The sequence below is a fragment of the Drosophila albomicans genome, chromosome 2R (assembly GCF_009650485.2).
Source record: "Drosophila albomicans strain 15112-1751.03 chromosome 2R, ASM965048v2, whole genome shotgun sequence".
Lineage (NCBI taxonomy): Eukaryota > Metazoa > Arthropoda > Insecta > Diptera > Drosophilidae > Drosophila > Drosophila albomicans.
The window spans coordinates 33,956,729-33,978,389 of record NC_047631.2 but is presented as its reverse complement, the minus strand read 5'-3'; the positions used below and the strand labels follow the sequence as shown (position 1 = coordinate 33,978,389).

At 35.3% G+C, this 21,661-nt stretch overlaps 1 protein-coding gene across 4 annotated transcripts; it reads right to left on the bottom strand.

Annotated features, from left to right (window-relative positions):
• Positions 1 to 1,702: 1,702 nt before the first annotated feature.
• Positions 1,703 to 18,995, bottom strand: LOC117574276 (juvenile hormone esterase). 4 transcript variants are annotated; one of them, XM_052006595.1, is made up of 9 exons: positions 18,955 to 18,995; positions 16,881 to 17,065; positions 6,713 to 6,817; positions 5,096 to 5,232; positions 4,871 to 5,032; positions 3,962 to 4,692; positions 2,737 to 2,906; positions 2,396 to 2,676; positions 1,703 to 2,338 (listed from the first exon to the last, which is right to left on the bottom strand). In XM_052006595.1, the coding sequence occupies exons 2-9, from the start codon at positions 17,049 to 17,051 to the stop codon at positions 2,149 to 2,151; spliced, it is 1,947 nt and encodes a 648-aa protein (XP_051862555.1). In that variant the 5' UTR covers positions 17,052 to 17,065; positions 18,955 to 18,995; the 3' UTR covers positions 1,703 to 2,148. The 4 variants fall into 4 exon arrangements, with proteins under 4 accessions (XP_051862555.1, XP_051862556.1, XP_034113916.1 ...); XM_052006596.1 differs by having other exon boundaries at positions 18,791 to 18,989; XM_034258025.2 differs by having other exon boundaries at positions 18,797 to 18,989.
• Between the last annotated feature and the right edge of the window lie 2,666 nt (positions 18,996 to 21,661).

Here is a 21,661-nt window from a genome sequence, read left to right as displayed (position 1 = left end):
CAAAACTAAACAAAAGTTGTGAACAAAAGGCGGCTCGACTCGGCTTCGGGGCTGTAAATGAGCTCAGTTCGCACTCTCGGGGCAGATTGATGCTCTCGCACAGTCACAGAGATACAACAAGAGATATAGAGATAGAGATACAGTTACAGTTACTCACACACACGGACGAGAAAAGTTCAATTGAAATGATTTTTAAATTGAAAATGAGGCGGAAGATAAGCGCGATAAGTGCGGCTCGCTTATCTATATTTGATGTTTTCAATGGACAAAAGAAATTAAAAGGTAGCAAAGAGCGAGAGAGAGTAGGGTACGACCTTGCAATTCAATGGTGGCGTATACGTAATATCGAGTATACGCCTTTACCTTGACCAAAAGTGTTCGTGAGGGGTAAACACTGATAACAGCTGATGAGTGGTGGCGTATACGTAATATTTACGCACTGCTGACTGCAGACAACTCACGTGTCATTTTGCTGCACGCTGCACATAAATCTCAGCGCTACGCGGAAGCCAAAGAATGGTTACGCGTCATGAATTTGCTAATTAATTAAAAGTGAATGAACTACACACACAATATAGAATAGTAGTAATAAGTTAGTTAATATTGAAGAGGAATCGCATTTGATCTTCAGTTTCTATGCGGTAGTCACAGCAGACATTGAAGAGTGCAGATGCAAAGGGGAGAATGATAGCAACAACTACATGAATTACGAGCATTTCTCGGTAAATTGTGAATGGCAGCAGCCACAACCCCCACCCCAACGATTGTCGCAGCAGTCGCAGCCAGACAGCTGACAGTGTTGATGAAGAGCGCCCAGTCGAAGCAGCTGTGATAATTGAATAATCAGCTTTGTTACGCAGCTTGACAATGAGCGTGCCCCAAGATTCGACTGCACTGCCGCATTCACACAGAGAGCATATTAATGTGTGTGTGTGTGTGTGTGTGTGTACCTTCCCCCTTAACTCACTCTGCCACTCTGCCTTTGTTTCGCCTCAAGTGCAAATTTGTTGGCAATCATTGGGTCACTTGTAATCCCTGCTGCTAATTTGTTTTTAATGCATTGAATGGCGCCCATGCGTTGCTATTTTTAAATAGCACCCCTCCGTCTTACGCATTTGTTTTTCCAATTATCGTATTTTTGAGATTTATGCATAATTTGATTAATGATTATCTACCAGCGACGAGAGGTATGCCAAGTATTTGCATTGAGAGTCTACAACGTTAAACAATTTTAATGTGGGTCGCATATAAAATGAGGTGAAAATATTAATATTATTAATAGGCAGAATTAAACTTGATAAATTTATATTTTCTTTAATATTTCAATATCAAACATTAAGCTTAAAATGTTTATTATATTCAATACATTGTTTGAAGGCATTTTGCATTGGCCAACAAGCGGAACATTAGCGCCATCTATCGGAATAAAGCCATAAGCTTTAGAACTATGAGCTATAACTAAAGCAGCCCCAAAGTATGCAACACTTTTATTGCATACAAGCAGTTGATGCTTGAAGGAATAGCAAACTTTTATGAGTCAACATTCTTTGGATTGTTTTACAATTGAAATGATTTGTCAATTAATATTTAATACGATTATTTTATTTGCTTTCCCATCAATCAGAATTTATTCAACGGCGAATGTAAACAAGCAGCAATAATTGGCATCGAATCAATTTCCAAAAAAGAAGACACTTTCAAATACGATACAAAAAAACGTGTGTTATGGGCAATCACGTTAATAACTTTATTGTGGGTCGGATCAGAATTCAATCAGATCTCGAATTGAATGTTGGACACTTTGAAGAAAAGCCTTTTGACTATTTACACCTGATATTGTACAATGAGAAGTAAGGAAAAGATTTGTTGGCTTTGGGTACGCTATAAGTACAATTGCTTAGACTACATGTTTATGTGTGTATATGTGGAGTGTGTGTGTGTGTAAATGTTTATAAATGCTGCAACACTTATGTACAAGCTAAACACTAATTGGACTAACAAACTAATTGGCTACAAACTACGATAATTTTACAATGATATTTGCATTAAATATTCTTCTGCTCACTCTCTGACAAAATGGCAAAATCGTGTGTGTGAGTGTGTGAATGTGTGTGTGTGTGGAGATGGTGATAAACGTGTGTGGCAACTTCACATGGCCGCACCGTTGTAATGCTGATACATCTCATCCCAGAATCTCTGACGTTCTGGCTCTGGATTTGTCTTCATGTTGATCTCATGCGAGATGTCCAAATAGTTGAGACTGTTCATCACATTCGTAGCATCGATAGGCGTCCACTTGGTGTTCAGTATGGGATCGTCAAAGTTCGGCGTGGGAGTGCTGAAAAGTAGAGAAGAAGTTAGCGTTCTGTTCATTAGATTTCTTTATAAAACTTACCCATATTTGGCAAAGTTTGTCCACATGCGCACCATGCGATTCTTCACTTGCACCTCCATTGACTTGGGATCCAAGCTGAGATTGAAGAAGCCAAACTTGAACAAGTAACCCATCTCATCGCCATGGCAAACACCTGGCCTAGGGATGCCCAACATGCGCTTGTATAATCCCAAAGCTCCATCGAAGGAGAAGCGATACATATAAACAGGCGCATTGCCGAACTTGGCATGATTGCGAGCTGTGCGTCGAATGCCTTGCAGGAACATCAAATCAGTGAGGAGCTAAAAAGAATATCAAGTTAATAAGAAAATTGAAAAGTAAAGAGAAGTCTTTATACTGACCGCTATCATCTCGTCCACGGACTCGAGACCCACGTGCTTGTTGCCCAAGTAGAAGGAGCGTATCTCACGCGTGACTCTGTCGTGCACGTGCGTGACATTCAAATCGTGAGGCACGAGGCGACCAAAGTCATTCTCAATGATGCCCAACAGCTGTGGATTCTTACGCAATCCTGCAGGCAAAAAAAATTCATATTATATGTTAAGTAAACACTCTTTACGATTCATCACTTTGAATTAAGTATGAAGTTAGAAAGCAACAGTCAAGTTATGACTGCAATAGACCCTTATCTTTTTATGTATCTACTAAAAAAAGCCTTTCAAGTTCATTTTCAGTTATTCAACTTATGTATTACAAATTTTGAATTGGCTTTAGATGAACTGCATTTCATTCCTTTAAATCTTCTGCGTATATTTAAGGTCTAAGCTTACAAAGCTTGAAACCTACAATCAAGTTGTGACTGCAGTAGACCCTTTACATATTAAGATTTTCTCTTTGTATAATAAACTTGAGTATTGGAGTATTTTTGTTGGATTTTTGCTTGTTTGAATTTCATTCCTTTAAATCTTCTAGTTATATTTACGATCTAAGTAATTTTCACAATTTTGAGCAAAAGTTAAGTAAAAAGTTAATAGTTTTATAAAATCCAGCTAATACTTGGCATGATTATGAACTTGTGATCGATATAATGATGTTGATTTGATTTTCACCAAAAAGCTAGCCACATTTTAATTTTGACAAACTTAATATACTATTTTTTCACTTTTCCAAAAGAGAAGGGTCTAAATATAAAAGTGAGTAAAAGCTAATATTATAAAATTTATGCTAATAACGAAATAACTAAAATTTTTTCTCAATACTATATGTGGGAATGGGTCTGGCAACGCCAATCTATCCCCTATCGATGATATGAAGAAAGGAGTATCGATGATATGAAGATAGGAGTATCGATTGAGAAGGAGTATCGATTGAGACTTACAAGAGGACTTTTGTGACGACGACGAGAAAAGCAAGACGTGCTAACGACGACCGCGACGTATATTTTTAAATAATTAAATTAATAAATAAACTAAATACAATAATAATTAAGGATTGAACTTATGAAATAATAAATAAACATAATCATAAAACCAATCCCACATATATTACTTTATTATATTCACTATAATAATTACTTAATTATGAACACTTCAAAATATTCAAATTCGATTTAAAAATTCTACTCACTTCGAATGAAGAGCATCGCTTCGTGTGTGTTGTAGCCTGTCATGTAAGGCACATCGCTGTTGAAGTTGTGCTCCTCGTACATGTCGCTGGGATGCTGCGTAAGGAAGGGCTCCTCCAGGTAGTTCTCCTCCTGTGAGTCCTGGTTCCAATATCCCTCGACTACAGGCACAAAAGGCAATCCGATGTTGTTGCGCTGATCTTCAGCTGTCAGCGTTGTGGGCGCTGCTTCAACCAGTTTCATGGCAGGCACTCGACGCAAAAAGTCCAAGATCTCCTCAGTGTTGTTGGCACCCACGTAGCCCAGATTGGCAGCCAGACGAGCTGCTCTCTGACTTGAACTGGCTGCCATGGACCAGGGATTCAAGGCGGAGCCGCTCTGTGAGATGGCGCGATGAAAGAGTCCTTTGGCTAATGGAGAGAGTAGGAGGAACTGAACTGAAGAGGCGCCCGCTGATTCGCCAAAGATGGTCACTTGATTTGGATCGCCACCGAAGGCCTCAATGTTATCCCTAACCCACTTGAGTGCGAGAATTTGATCCTTCAATCCCTGATTACCAGGCGCATCGGGTCCAGCAGTGAGAAAGCCAAGAGGACCAAGTCTGTAGTTGAGTGTGACGAGAACGATGTCTTCTGCTACCAGATAATCAGGACCATAGAGGAAGGAGTTGCCAGAGCCAAAGGAGAAGCCGCCTCCGTGAAGCCAGACCATGACAGGCAGCTTGACTTGGGATCTAAATGCAAGATTAATTTAAATTAAAGTAATGTGTGAGTAAAGAACTTCTCAAATTATATAAAAATTAAATAAAGATATTCATAATAAGTAGAAGTATGAGTCAAGATCTTAGAACTTCTCAAATTATGTATAAAATAAATAAAGAAATTTATAATATTAATAACTTCTCTGCTTACTCATCCTCCTTGGGCATTCTTGTAGTGAACACGTTGAGGAACAGACAATCTTCGTCTCCCTTGAACGTGTCAAGTATCATGTTCTTGTGCGGACAACTTTGACCCTCTCTTGAAGCATCTCTCACACCCGTCCAAGGTTTCTCTGGCTCCGCAGCGCGGAATCTGCGAAAGAATTACAATCTTTTTATTCAGAATTCTGCTTTGAAAATACCAAGTTGAACCCACCTTCTGGCTCCGATTGGCGCCGCTCCGTATCGCATGCCCTTGAAGCTGTAGTAACCGCCTCGTTCACCTGAGCGATACTTCAGATATCTGCCTCGCACCTTGCCCAGCGTTGTGCTCGCCACAATTTCGCGCTCCTTCTGCAAATTCGAGTAATGTATATAGCGAATTTACCAGCCAAATCAACAAGCAAATCAAGCAAAAAGTTGCCAAAACTCTAGCGTGCGAACTTCTCTAATTTACAAGTTGCTACAACAGAATAAACAATAAATAAAGCTGATCGAAAATTGAATGCTCTTTAAGGTTTTGGGTATATGATTTGTTTGGTAAAAGATTAATTTTTAAAAAACAGACATTTCTATGCACTCTTAATACGTAGAAATGTTAAATGTGTTTTAAATAGTTTAATGTTTCTATAAATTTATTATTTTCAGACTAGGTACTTATTAGGTTAAAAGAGTATTATAACTTTGAGCCTCCAGGAATTGTATGTTACAGGTACAAGTACAATAATAACTACAGTTTTTATGATTGCTGATTGGTTGTGATCGGATGTAGAAATGTATAAATTTTTTAACTAGATATTTAATATGCGTTGCTTTGACTGATTGGCTGATAATTTAATATCGAAATATGAAGATCACCTAGTTAATATATAAATATAACTCAACAGTCAAGCTAGTTTTCGTTAATAAATTAAATAATCAAATATGAAGATATAAGTAAAGATTTTAGTAACTTGCAACGCTCAATATATTTGTCTGTGATAAATAGAGTTCGTTAATACGAATTCTGCTCAGATTAATTGCCAAATCTGCAATAACCAAGAAGTTGTTTAAAAAATGACTTCAATCTTTAAAAATATTTTCTTTTGTAGCGATAAATTAAAGTGCTGAAAGCTGACTCAATAAATGTCAATCGTAAAGCAAGTCAAAGTGACATATATTACTTCTAAAGCATAAGTTACTTATTTATAATGAAACAAGTAAGACAAGTAACATATGGTATTATTCTTAAAACAAACTTCTACGAAGTTCAGTATGCAATGCACTTCAGTAAAAAGAGTATTCCGACAATTTGAGCTGCCAAGTGAAGTGCTACTAATTTTTGCACCAAGTATCCATGAGGTGGCAGCATTTGTGGCAGTTAGTTGCAAGTGCATGTTTATATTACTATTAGTGTGATGTTTCTATGTAAATGTGTTGTGTCAATGTGTGGGTTATGATTGCGCAAGAGCTGCAAGAATTTGTAAGAATTAATCTTGAGCAGCGGTCGAGTGTTTGAGCGTTGGAGTTTATTTCGCAGAAGGAGGCCATGGTGCAAATATTGCGCAATCGTGTTTTGGCCATTGGCCATTGGCCATTAGCCGAAATGTAATGGCCAAAAAATACAAGACAAGACAGAGAACCAGCTTAAATACTCGTAATTAAAATTTCGTGCCACAGCTGATCTTTCTTTGTTCTTGAAGCCGGTTGACTAGAAGACTTGACCCGCTTCAAGCTGCAGTTGCTTGGAATTCAACGAGTTGCTGATTGATTCGTGTGCACACAACAAACACATAACATAACTAACTATATTTGGCATTTAACCACAAGGTCGTCAAGTTTTCTTGTTACTTACCCGCAGCGATCTCACCACCTCCTGCACCACTCGCATGGCCCTCGATGGCAGCAATTGCACCAACGAATTGGGATGCGAGGTCAATGTTTTCCAGGCCGTCGTCTCCTGCAATTTGAGTTTTGTTGTTTATATTAAGAGTTCATGGAATCAACGGCAATTTGCAAGCATGTCAGCTGGCGAGCGCCTTGTGCAAACACTCAAGTTCACCACGAGCATATTCATTCACTCATTACTCACTACTCACTCTGGGTACTCACAGTACTCAGTATTCGGTTAGTCGCTTGTTGCAGTAATAGTTGACAATTTCATTATTGTTATTGTTTCTCTTTATTGCCCTCTCTCTTTCTGTTGTATATATATCTTTCTCTCTCTCTGTCCCCGCTGGGGCTGCCCAGTTTTAATGATGTTAACGGGCAACCTTGCCTTACCTTGCCTTCCCTTCCCTTGCCTTGCCTCGCCGCCAAGCAAATTTCATTTAATTGAAATGCCATTTACATCATACCAAAAGCTAAGTATATTAAAACAAAACAAACACAAACAAAACTGGGCGCTGAAGAAGTCTTAATACTCTAGTATTTAGTTGCTAAAAAATTTGGAGTAATTTTAGTTCGATTTAAACTTATTTGAACTACAGCTTTAATATTTTAAATAAGTTTTTAAGTGCTCTAAATATATAGCATTTAGTTAAACAATAATTTTAGGTATTTCAAATTAAATTTAAATGTAATAATAGTTGAAATTTAATATTATATATGTGCAATAAAAGAAGGGTCCGACTTATAGTACTATGATATTCTTTACTATGATGTTCCATCTACATTTGAAATAAGTGCTTTGAGTATTACAGCCTTAATTGAAAATATTGTAAATGAGGTTTTAGCTTGCTAATCCTTACTTTGATATTTAAAATGTGTGCGTTGAATATCTAACTGTTTGGTATATTGAGTTTTAGTGTAATAATATTTGACAATATATTATAATAATATTATATATGCTTTAAATACTTTGGCAATTTGGTATTAAGTTAGACAATCATTTTAGGTATTTCAAATTGAATTTAAATGCAATAATAGTTGCAATTTAATATCATAAATGCAATAAAAGAAGTGGCACATTTACTATTTTTTGTACTATGCTGTTCCTTCTATATTTGAAATAAGTGCTTTGAGTATTACAGCCTAGATTAAAAATATTGTAAAATAGCTTTTAGCTTGCTTTAAACTTAAAATGTGTGCCTTGCATATCCAACTATCTGGTATATTGAATTTTAGTGTAATAATATTTGATATATGAAATATTTGCTATAAATACTTTGGCAATTTGGAAATCACTTAGACAATAATTTTTTAAGTGATGCAAGTTAAATTTAACTGCAATAAAAGTAGTATTAGTTTAGTTTAGTTTAGACAAGCATTTAAAATAATTGAAATGTTTAAATGTAATTTAAATTTATTTAAATGTAATAAGAGCAGTTGCTGTCTAATTATTTCTTTAGCTGCTTGTTTGCTTTGCATCTCTAACAGTTTTATACTTATTTCACGTTAAATTTAAATATAATAACAGAAGAAATAATTCAACTGTTTGCTCTGCTGCATCTCTAAATATTTTGTGCTTAATTTGACAACCATTTGCAGTAATTCAACTTGAATTTAAATGCACTTAAAGCACTCTTTGAGCTGCTCTAGTTGAGTCAAGCCTTGGCTTTAAATATGCTTTGCTTTGACGAGCCCCCCTTTGAATGTGTTGCCAAGTTCGTGAAGCAGTTGCAATGCTCTTTAGTCTAGTGTATAGAAAAGATACACATAAAGAAAATGAAAACACTTTGCCAAAGGCGGCAACAAGCGAAGTGGCAACAACACAATGGCTTAGAGTCACGTGCAGCTTGAAAGCTTGAAGCTTGAAGTCCGTAGTTAGATCTACTCAAAGACACATTTGTATCCACATTGTTGTCCGTCTGTCTGTCTGTCCGTCCGTCTCTTGTTCGTCTGTCAGCTGTCACATTAGCCGGCTCGGCGTGTGCCCCACAGCTGAAATGTATCTGTATCTCGTAGCTGAAGTGAATCATGACACACTTGGCCACTCGGACACTTGGACAGTTAAACATTTAACCATTTAACCAGTTGGCCATTTGGCCATTTGAGCACTAGAGCACTGAAGTTGAACAGTTAAAGAGCCGTCTTTAACGCACCAAACTCTAGACGTTCGTCGCTTGTGGCCAGTTTCAAGTTCACATTTTATAACACTTTATGCTAATTTCATTTATTTCTTTTATTCATCATTATTTTTTTTTGGCTTTTGTTTATGACACTCACTGCCCAAACTCTTGACCCGCTATAATATGCGTGGTCTTTTTTTTTCTCTGTCTCTATCTTTCTCTCAGCCTTTGTCTCTCTCTTTTTATGCTAATGTGGGTGTAGCCGGTTATAAAACTGTGTGCGATTATTATTTATAACTGTTTCTCGATCGAGATACATTTTTTAATTAAATTCCCCACATATCAATTTAGTCAGAAGTAGGTCAGAGTTAAATCTCCTCTCTCATGGAAATAACCCAATTTCCCTTTCATTGACGTCTAGATTAGTTTTTGATCTTGAACTCAAAATGCGACGCATAAATGTGGATATTTTAACAGGTTTTGTTTTACTTGAAGTTGATAAATAAATTATTTTTTAAGCTAAACTATTCAATGAAGTATTTAATTAATGAATATGTTTCTTGAGCTATCAATTTTCATCAATTTAGTGAATAAATAATATTCGTTCTGGTCATTTATATTTTCAATTAATTTCTACCTTATGTCAAATTGTTGAAATCGCTTCATTTATATTTAAATACATATTGATATTAATAATTGATTTAAATAAATATTGTGGTATTAAATTAAAAATGGACTATTAAAGAAAACATAACGAATCAAACGAAAAATAATCAGATTAATATAAATCAATTCACGTTGACTGAAATATACTTAACATACAAAAATAAAAAAAAACCTAAATTGAGATTCATAAAAGTATTAAATGAAACATCATAAAATTTATAAAAAATATGTTAAAATTGTATAACTAACAAATAACTAACAAATAAAATGAAATGAAAATTCAGAAGCTCACATAATTTGTTGAATCGAAATGTTCGTGTTGTTAATATTTAATACACAAAATAGGAAGTAGCATTAATAAATGCATTAGGTAATGCATTTTTCAAAGAGTTTCCTCTCATAAAGTAATTACATATTGAATAAATAACTCCCTTTGTTAACCTCTTGAATGCAAGTGAGTAGCTTAACACTTTGTTGTGTGTTGAATTCTTCAGTTGGTTGCAACTGGCAATTTGCGGCATTTAAACGCAGTAAACACACAAATGATGCCATTTATAATGCACACACACATATTATGTAATAACAGCAGCAGCAACAATAATAACAACAATAAAGTTAACATCACCAACAAACAACAACAACTACAACAACAATGAAGACAGATGGACGCTTTCACGCTACGCTCGAAATATAAAAATAAATACGAAAAAAAAGGCAGGAGCAGAGGGGGAAAATAAATGCAGTCCGGCAGATCGCCAACTGCAACTGCAACATGCAACAAAGTAGAAAGTTGCAGCAACAGCAGCAGACAACAGATAGAAAAAGCATTGCATAAATATTTCACTATGAAGCGTAATCAAGTCAAAGGCAAAACAAACCTCAGCTGGGGGCGGGATTCCGGTTGACCCGGAAGCCAATTCGGTGGTCAATGAATCCAACGATGATGATTGAGTTGCTGTTGTTGTTGTGGTTGCTGGTGTGGTGGCAACGAGCAACAAAGCTCTGGCAAAAGCGTTGAACACATCTTCGGACTGTGGCAAACTCGCTTCGGTGGGCAAAACATCTTCAAGCTCTGCATAATCCCAATTCCAATTCACATTTTGAACTTGTTGCATCTTCATTTGATTCTTTGGCTCCGAGTGACGCTCCATGAAGATGGCAAAGAGAATCAGACCGAGGGACAACAACAATGCGATGCTGGCCAGCACATAGGGCGTGTATGGGCGGCAGGCCATGGCTCCAAGGGGGGGCGTGGTCGCTTGTCGCTCTTTTTTATGCAATGCAAACGCTAATAATTGCCAGACAGTAAACAGTAAAAAAAGTTGCTGCCGTTGCAGTTGCAGTTGCAGTCAAAGTTGTGGCTGTTGCTGTTGCTGCAATCGCGGCACGCGTCGCAATGCGAGAGACAGTAAAACTTTTGAGTTATTTGAATACTATATTTCTGCTTTATGATTTGTGCTTTGTTTTCACAGTGGAGCACATTGGCACACTCTGTCCGCACAGTGGGAAAAAACACGAGACACAACACACACAAAAACTCCCTCTGTCACTTTTCGAAGGTATTTTTAACTGTCTGACTGTCTGCATCCGTTAATGTTGCACTCGCGACCACAGCTAACCGACTTTTGAGCCAAAGCCAAAACAAACGTTTCCAATTTAATTGAAGTTTTCGCTACTCATTTCGCTTCGTTCGCTTTTATTTCAGCTTCAGCTTCAGCTTTAGCTGCACTTGAGTTATCGCCACAAAACAGTTGCGATTTAACGTGTAAGTTCGAGTATTTGCTTTATTTTACTCCATTTTTATATTAATGCTCGTAACTGTTATTCGTTCGTATACCGAGTAAACTAGGGAATAATGTATATATTTTGAAGAATGTATATATTTTATAAGGGTTGTTTTTCGATTACTAAATTGATAAATGGCATAAAAGTACTACTGCATTACTGTTGAAGTTGCTTAGGCTATAATTTGGTTGATTTGCTTAGGTTAACAATCTGGTATATTTTCTACTATATGGTATATTTTGAATGTAATAGTATATTGAAATACAATAAAGTATTTTTGGAGTATATTAATTCAATTTTGAATGTAATAGTATATCGATATACCAAATATAGCCTTTGGTATATTTTAGTATTTTTTTGTATATTTATTTAATTTGTTTTAAGAGTAAAACCCAACTGTTTGGCTCTTATTTAAAATAATGCTTGGCTCTTAATGGCATTGACTTTTGAAGTTGCTTAGGCTATAATTTGGTTGCTTTGCTTAGGTTAACAATCTGGCATATTTTGAATGTAATAGTATATTGAAATACAAAAAAATATTTTTGGAGTGTATTAATTCAATTTTGAATATCGATATACCAAATATTATTTAATTTTAGTTTGAATGAAATACTATATTGATATACCAAATACAGAATTCCGTAAATATTAGTATTTTTCAGTATATTAATTCGATTTTAAAAGAAATAGTATATCGATATACCAAATATAACCTTTGGTATATTTTAGTATTTTTAGTATATTAAGTTAATTTCTTTTAAGAATACAACCCCACTGTTTGGCTCTTATTTAAAATAAAAAGCGGGTATCTCACAGTCGAGCACACTCTACAGAGTCTTTCTTACTGGTTTATAAACTTAGTAGTCATTAGTCATAAAAATAACTTTGTATAATTTTGTTTTATTTGTAATTAAATATTGTTGCTTGAGTACACAGAGTAAATGAGTATTCAAAGGTCGAGCATACTCAGCTTAGAGTTAACAGCAAACTAAAGACAAAGAAACATTGCCTGATTCATTCTATAATCAATTTCATACTGATATCATTTACAATTTGAATATTTTAGTTACACACATCTCTTACAGCGTATCTACAAGTCGAGCAAGCTCTTCTAAACGCCGCCTACAACATGCAATACTTCAAAGCAGACGCTGTCATTGTTGTTGTTCATGTTGTTGTTGCTGTTGCTTTACTTGCCTAGTTGTTGTTGTCTGCATTTGATATTAATTAATCTTTCAATGTTATCTGAGAAACCAACGGAAATGTTCGATTGTAATTTAGTTATTTATTTAATTACACAACATTTTAATTGCATTAGCCACATAATTCGTTAATCAATTGTCGTTGTGTTGGTGTTAGACGTGTTAAACAGTTAATCGAGTAAATCTACAACGTTGACATTAATTACACAAAAGTGAGACACAAACAAACAAACAAACACAGAGGACACACAGATTTCCAGCTCACCTGATGCCAATCTTCAATTATCATATATAACATTTGCTGCAGAGTTGACATACTATATTGCCCTTTAACCAAATGTAATACCTACAATAATATATTATTTAATATTAAAGAATTATTACGTGTTAGGCGAAAGTTCAAACTTTTGTTTACTTTTCTATATTAAAAAATCAAAAGATGCAAATCAAAATTTTATAGAGTCAAAGTGTTAAAGTTTTGATTCAAATTATTAATCTATAATGATTAAGCTGCAAAATGTATAAATATTTTAAGGCAAGACAAGAAGTATACAAAAATTGTATTCCTCTAAAGATCTTACGTGTATTAATAATACTTCAAAGATGTGTTATAAATCTTTTTGCTTTGAATTAACTCTATTAAACAATTAAATTCTGTAATATTATGACCATGCATTTTCTGAAGTTGTAATTGCAATTAAGTTGCAAATAATGATAACTACTTTAATGTAAAAATTAGTCTTTAAAACAGAATTCTGAAAAAGTTATTTGTCATGGATTTTATGATGATTCGACCAAAAAAGTTGATTACTTAATGTACTAACGAAATTAATAGAGAGACTAGAGGAAATAAAACAAACTTTGTTCTTGCAAAAGATCTATATCAAATACTTTACATTAATTTTCTACTTTTATTGAATTAAGTGTTTTCAATAGCATTCTATTAAAATATTAATCAAGTTTTTTTGCAATGCTTAACTGCAAATTAGATTCTCAAATAAATTGTCTAATATCATAATGAGGCTGTATTTAATAGAGGAAATAATCGATTTTTCTTTTTTATAAAACAAACAACAATCTATAACTATATTAATCAAGTTTTTTACAAAAATACGTAAGCTGTAAAAAAGTCTTAGAGGAAATAAAGCAAATTTTTTTCCTGCCAAATATCTCTATTTATATCTTATACTTGAACTCCTCTAGGTTACACTTATATATCTTTTTATAAAGATTCATGTTTTTTACAATGCTTTGACTGCAACTAAGGTAATCAAATATCGTAATAAAACTGCCAACAAATCTGACAACAAACAGTTTTTCTTCTAAAATGTCTATCTAAAAACTTAAGCTCTGCTTCCTTTAATTAAATTAATTTAAGCAACATTCTATCAAAATTAAACTATCATATTAAACCAGTTTTGTTTGACAATGATTTGACTAGTAGAAATAATAATCAGGAATTCAAATCTAATAATTGAGCTTCAAAAAAATCTTAGAGGAAATAAAACAAAAAGTTTTCCTGCCAAAATCTATTCAAAAGTTAAAGTTCTGCATCGTTTGAATTGAGTGTTTAAAACAACATTCTATAATAATGATAATCAAGTTTTTTACAATGATAATAAAGCTGTAAAACGCTTTTAGAGGAAATAAAACAAATAGTTTTCCTGCCCCGATCTCTGTCTAAACAAAGCTAAGAGCTTCGAGTTATGCAACTGCATGTTAATAGCCCATACAAATTCTATTGATTGTTTACAAGCTGAGAGAATAAATCACAGCAAGACATAATCATCAAAGCATCGTGATGAAGTGGAAGTTAAATGCTTAATGTGCACGCTAAAGTGCAGCTTAAATTGTAGAGGGGATTGAGGAGGGAGAGCAGCATAATTTGTGTTGGCATTGGCAATGCGATGTAAATAAATCGTACAAGATTCAAGATTCAAGATCGATTGGCAAATAGTCGCGTACTCAACTCAACTCGAAGCGACTCAACTCGACTCGATTTAAGTCGTATTTGGTGAGCAGTTGTCATTCACGCGCATTGGGCACAGATTCTTTAAAGCCATGGCCAAAAGTCAATTGAATAGCACCGAAAATATTTGTGTTGTTTTTTCTGTTTTCGTGGCTCATAAAGTACAACTTGGTCGTATAACGAGAATTGCTCTGAGTAGAGTTGAAGTGTAGACAGAGACCGAAACCGAGGCGAATAACGTATGCGCATGGCCATAAAATCCATTAACAGGCACCTGTAAATGCAATCTGCATTTCGGTCTTTGAATATTTTCGCACAAAGGCGGCAACTCAGACACAGTTCAAAATAAAAAAAAAGTGAAGAAGCGTTTAAGACAATGACTTCAGCTTCATTCCAGAGACTTACTTTTCGAAATAGCAACAACACATTTTGCGACATGCCAGCAAGACAAAGACAGCAACACTCCTTGACTCTAGTGAGTGCGAAAGAAATGGAAACTTGTGGCTTTGATTTAAAGTCAAAAAAGCGTTGTAAGCAAATTTTTCGACTCTGGCACGCTTTAAGTGTTGTCAATTGTGTGACTGCTTCTTTGTTTAAATATGTGTCTGTGTGTGTACATAACACATATTTATATTGCATGCATCACATTAACATTGGTTTTCCCGGCATTGCTCGCGCTTTCAATGGGCTCTCAATTTAATGCCATATTTGGTTTAAAGCATAATTTCAAGATAAACAACTTTAAATTTCACGCTAAGAAAGAGCTGCGAAAGTAAGTTTTATCTTCAAATGAATTAACTCCCAATAAAGTTAGTATTTTATGTAGCTTTAATAGGGCTAATTAAAGAAAACAATGTTGAAGTATTTGCTAAGAATAAGCTGAATATCTAACGAATATAAAATGCTTTAAGAAGTGAAGCAGTTCTTGGCATATATTAGAAAGTAATTACTGAAGAATTTTTTTAAATTTTATAATATGGTATATTTTGTACTCCTTAGTATATTTTTAATGGTATAATATATCGATAAACCAAATATAGCTGGTATATTTACCAGTACATGCTATATTTTGGGGTAGTACAAAATATATACTATAAATAGTATTTTTCTGGTATATTTATTTGGTATATTTTAAATTTTCAAAATGGTATATTTTGAATGAAGTACTGTCTAAATATACCAAAGTATAGCCTTTGGTATATTTTAGTATTTTTGCAGTATATTAATTTGATATATATTAAGATCAATACTGTTTTGCTTTTATTTAAAATGGGTATATTTTCAATGGAATAGTATATCTATATACCAAATATAGTCTTAGGTATATGACAGTATTTTTATAGTACTTTGTCGTATTTATTTGGTATATTTTAGAATTTTAAAAACTGTATATTTTGAATGATGTAGTGCATAAATATACCAAATAATAACTTTTGGTATATTTGATTATTTATTGCAGTATATTTAGTATCTTTGCGGTATTTATGTACTGTATAAATATACCAAAGTATAGCCTTTGGTATATTTTAGTATTTTTGCAGTATATTAATTTGATATTGTTTAAGATCAATACTGTTTTGTTTTTATTTAAAATGGGTAGCGGGTATCTCACAGTCGAGCACACTCGACTTTCGCTTTTTTACTTCTTTTAATATGCATCAGACCAATATCACGAATATTTGCTAAAATAATTGTTAAACTCAAGTGACAAGTCAGCAAAAGAGTCTTCTCTTTGAAGTAAGTTTCTGCTTGAAATGAATTTACCACATTTTGGCAATTATTAGCAAAAGAATTAGCATTTTATTTAATCATTTAAAGACGCGCTAACTAATAGAACAATATTACCAATGTTTGCTAAAATAATTGTTAGAAACAAGCTGCACATCAGTTCAAAATTTCACTTATAGAAATGACTACCTTCTTTATAAGAATTATCTTTTTGTTTGCAAATTAAATGTAAAAATACTAAGCATTAAATTTCTGTTGAAAAAAGAGACGTTAATTAATTGAATAATCTTTCGTGTATTTACTAAACTAATGATTTAAAAAAAGCAGTTAAGTATTCCATCATTAAAGTATCTTATGCACAAATTTAACTTTAGAGAAATTGCATAAAATTCCAAACTAAAATGAATTGAGTATTTATGGCAGGTAAATTTCTTATTAGGTAAATAAGTTGGCCTTAAAAAAAAGACACTTTCGCACTCGGATTTCCGAATAAGGTTTGTCAATAGTTACTAACTAAAAACTTCCGCTTGGAGTTGAAACCACGCATTGATGGTCAATAATTTATAGAGTCAACACAAACAGCTATAAATAATCCGAGAGAGAATCTCCCTCTCTCACTCTTTCTTCCTCTCTTTCGGATGTCTACGTTTTCTTTGAACTCACCTTTAGCGTGTTTGAAATCTTTCCAGCGCGTGCAATCGCGGTGCCAAATGTGGAGGGCGCGATGGCAATGGAGGCGGACTCATGGCAGAGCAGCAGCGTGAACAGCAGAAGGCTGAGGATGAGGAGCGGGGAGAGGAGCAACACCGGACACGAGAGTCTTTTACATATCATGTTGACAGCGGCGACTAAGCAAATAGAAGCGAATAATGCATTAGTCTTGAACTGATAATGTGTGTTGGCAAAGCACACACTTAAGACACACACACACACTTGACTAAAGCGAACCGAAGCGAACTGCGACGCTTCTGAGACTACTTCTTGGTCAGGGCCAAAAAATGCGAATGTCAACAGCAGCACACAAAACACAAAACTTTGAGCTGAGCTCAACTAAACCGAAACCCGAAAACCGAAAAGCGAACTGAGGTTGAGCTTGAGCTCAGTTTTTCCGACGCGAGTCTTTTTACGTTTAATTGGCAGATATTATTTTCGAATTTGTTGTCGATTGTCGTTAGCTAGTTAGTCGCTTGTTCTCTCTCTATTGAAATTATTCAATTTGATTATTTGAGGTCATTGTGCGCACTTGGCAGCAGCTTCGCGACTAAATATTTGCATGGCTCACAGGGCGTATGATTAATTAGCTATGCATAAGGTGTCGCATTTGATTGTATCTGGTTTCCATTTGTGACTGACAGACGAGGTTAATCAACCAAGCTATAAACTTGCTCTCATTTCTCTCTCTCTCTCTCTCTCTCTCTGCAAAGATGTTCTGCCAAAATTCGATTTATTGTGCATAAAATTCGTGTGCAAATTAACAAGTTTTTTGCGCAGCCAGTCAGCCACGCCCACTATTTAAAGCGAGTCAGACAACGCTTAAACTAGTAACCCACTTCCTACTTGAGGCTCGAAGCGGACGGCCTCAAGTGCGACGACGTCGACATTGTCGTCATTTGTGTGCTGTTGCCTCAGCAGCAGTTTGATCATAATTATGACAATGATTATTAAAGCGATCACGAAGCTCACGATGATGATGATGATGACGATGAACAATGAAAAGGAAACACTTGCACTTTCGTGGAAAGTTGTTTGGCCAGTTACCCAAAAAAGAGAGCGAGCAAAGTAAAGAGACTGAAGTCAGCTGTGTTGTGAGCTACACTGACTGTCAAAAGTATGCAGACGCACATAAGTATGGAAATTAGAGAGAGAGAAGCAGACAGGAGATCGAGATGTAGATGGAGACAAGTGGCAAACTGGGAGCTTAAAAACTGGGAGCAACATGTCCAGTGATAAAACTCGGTCAGGCTGAGACTTCGAAGCGACTTCGAAGCAAAATACCGCTATGCAATGCATTACGTAAGCGCCGATCAAAACAAAAAAGGTAAATATTGAAGAAAAATACAACAGACAGCAAAAAGAAAAAAAAAAAAACAGATAAATAAATAAGTCAAACATGTTGAAGAGCCCAAAAAACGAGCTGCGAAAAAAGCAGCTGCAGCAATGTGAGAGAAAGAGCTGAGAGAAAGACCTCAGAGAGAGCGAGAGAGAGCGAGAGAGAGCAAAGTTGAAGAGCGAATTTTTGATAGATGGAATTTAATGTTGATAACGTGACTTTAAAAAATTAGTATTGTCTTTATTTGCGCGTAATTTATGCATGCTTTTGTTCACACTCAAATTTCGCTTTTGACCTGCGATTATATAATAGCCGGCTGCTGCCAAACCGAACTAATATGCCTAAAGAAAAGAGTAGAGTGTGCGTGTGTGTGTGTGTGTTTGTAGTTGGAGTTGAAACATTGTCGAAATGCGATTTCAATGACAATTGCAAGCGATTTGATCATTTAACCGTTTATTATTCAATCGATTACGCGTTTAAACGTTAACCGATTGCAGTTTACCGTTAACCGATTGCAGTTTACCGTTACCGTTTGACAGGCTGCACTTTCGAGTGCACACACACACACACACTTTCAGCAAGTTCAAGTTTGCAAGTTTGTCGCCTAAGTCTTTCGTTTGCCAGGCACAAACTTCACTGCTTCCTCTTCTTCTTCTACTTCGATTACGGTAACTGCGACACACTCACACACAAAATGACTTCACGTGCTTCACGTTTGACTGTCGCCGTCGAACTGAGTCTGCGGCTGGCCAGCAATGCGCTTAAGCGTCGAAAAATTGCTCTTCGCTGCCGCAGAGAAACCAAACAAAGAGTGGAGAGTGAGGAGGGGGGGACGTGGGAGAGGGGAGGTGACTAAATGTGAGTGTGAGCAGCATCCTAAGCCCAGGCTTTTTCTCTTCGCGTGGCGGTGAAAAACGCAAAAAACTAATTTCGAACGCGTTGACAACGAGTCACGCATAAATTATGCAAAAATCTTTATGGTATATATTTTTTTTATTTTCGGTCATTTGTATGTATAACAACGAACTAGCGACAACAACAACTACTTAAGAGATCAAGCTGTCGTATTCTTGACCAAGATTAGCCTCTTTTTTTTTGTATTTGTTTTTATTGTGTTAATCTATGGACACGTGCAATTAGTTGCTGTCGGAAAAGCTGTTGGCAATGAACCGCAACGAAATACACGCATCTGGAGTTGCTGGCGACACTTCTCATTTGAGATCAAGGATAAAGCATTATTTGTGCTTGCCACACACACACACTCACACACACACACTCTTTAAGCGACAAAGTTCGCCCACAATGAGGGGCTGTAAATGACACTTGAATAACATTATTATTATTAATTAATCTGCTGTTGAGGCCATTAAGTTTGTTGCACTAATCACCGAAAAGCTTATTGTGCAAGCGTTTTATTCATTTACATTTCTCACATGACCTTTTTAAACTACAAAAAAGTTGACATCTTCTTTCCTATCTCTAGATTTCTAGGAAATAATTTTTGAATAAATGCATTTTAGCACATTTATATTAACTATGAAAAAAAGACTTAAAAAGTAATTTTATTGAAATATATTATAAATTGTAGGGGGTTTTGAAAAGTCTTTACTCTTATTCATTTATCGATGGAGGGTAGTATTCTAATAGATAATAGATGATAGTAAATATTTGGAATATTGAGTATATTTTATATTTTTGCTATCACTTTTCAATTATAATAATATTGTATCTCTTGTTGTCTATTCCTCAATAAGTTCAAAATAGTTTTCAAAATATTATTATACAACAAATTATTTAATTTACTATTTCACTACTAATAACAAATCAACTTTTCCTTAATACAAAAAATATCTCTCATTCTCTCTCTCTATCTCTATCCCTATCTCTATCTCTATCTCTATCTCTATCTCTATCTCTATCTCTATCTCTATCTCTATCTCTATCTCTATCTCTATCTCTATCTCTATCTCTATCTCTATCTCTATCTCTATCTCTATCTCTATCTCTATCTCTATCTCTATCTCTATCTCTATCTCTATCTCTATCTCTATCTCTATCTCTATCTCTATCTCTATCTCTATCTCTATCTCTATCTCTATCTCTATCTCTATCTCTATCTCTATCTCTATCTCTATCTCTATCTCTATCTCTATCTCTATCTCTATCTCTATCTCTATCTCTATCTCTATCTCTATCTCTATCTCTATCTCTATCTCTATCTCTATCTCTATCTCTATCTCTATCTCTATCTCTATCTCTATCTCTATCTCTATCTCTATCTCTATCTCTATCTCTATCTCTATCTCTCTCTCTCTCTCTCTCTCTCTCTCTCTCTCTCTCTCTCTCTCTCTCTCTCTCTCTCATTCTCTCCCTCTCTCTCTAGAGATATCGCGTCTGCAATTGCCTAAATAGCACACATACTTTTCGTTATTCATATTTCATATTCATGAATAGTTCGGTATTTACCATTTATTTGAGTTTTGTGCATGCAGCGCAGCAAAAGTCTGTTTGCTCTTCTCGAGTGGAAAGTGTGTCACCATATTGTTCTATACAAATATTGTTTATACTCGCATTCGCCGTGAATTACAACTGAATAATATTCGAGTATAATGCGAGTACTCGACACACGCATCGCTTGGCCAAACAAGAATTTCGCTTTCGAAAGCCACCAAAAACTAAATTGTCAACAACAAAACGACAAAAACTCGCTTCGCATAAAATAATCTTTGTAGATAAGCTGACAGAGATTATTAAGAGCAGCGTTGACGTGGCAACTGACAGAATGGAAGGAGGAAACGCGTTGTCCCGTTGCATGCCATATTCAGGGTCATCTCTAGAGTCAACACACTCCAACTGACGTCATTCCAGTTTACAAATTTACATTCTCAATTAACTGCAAAACTCTTTAATTGCAAGTGCAATACGAATTTAATTATACACTGCACAACGTGATATGACAACTGCAACCCACTTAACCTAGCATTAAGCATTTATTCTTTATGCCCATTTTATTTCTCATATATATCTTTAACTTAACGCCTTTTTATTGAATGCCATCAGTCGCTAATCAAGTTTACCATTAATCGCCTACAGCAAGTTTCAAATGCGCTTTGCGCCTAACACAACATGTAGATGGCGCTAATGACGAGGTTTGTGTCTTTGCTGCGAGCATAACAGCTGAGCAGGTTTTAAGCGTAAACTTGGCTATGCGCATTTTCGCGGTCTCGCGTGAAGTTAGCTGCGCGCAATTTCTGTTCTCGCGTGAAGTTGGCCACGCGCAATATTTACTCTCGCGTAAAGTTGGTCACGCGCAATATTTGCTCTCGCGTGAAGTTGGCCATGCTTAAGTTTTTTTTCAAGTGCAAAATTACGCGAAAAGTGAAAAGTGAATTTA

Excerpts from the sequence above, each read along its gene's own strand:
- LOC117574276 (XM_034258024.2), bottom strand. The coding sequence starts at position 10,768 with ATGGCCTGCCGCCCATACACGCCCTATGTGCTGGCCAGCATCGCATTG. Across the intron at positions 6,818-10,411 it reads GAATCCCGCCCCCAGCTGAG|GAGACGACGGCCTGGAAAAC; the intron begins GTTTGTTTTGCC and ends CTCAAATTGCAG. Across the intron at positions 5,233-6,712 it reads AGGTGGTGAGATCGCTGCGG|AAGGAGCGCGAAATTGTGGC; the intron begins GTAAGTAACAAG and ends TCGAATTTGCAG.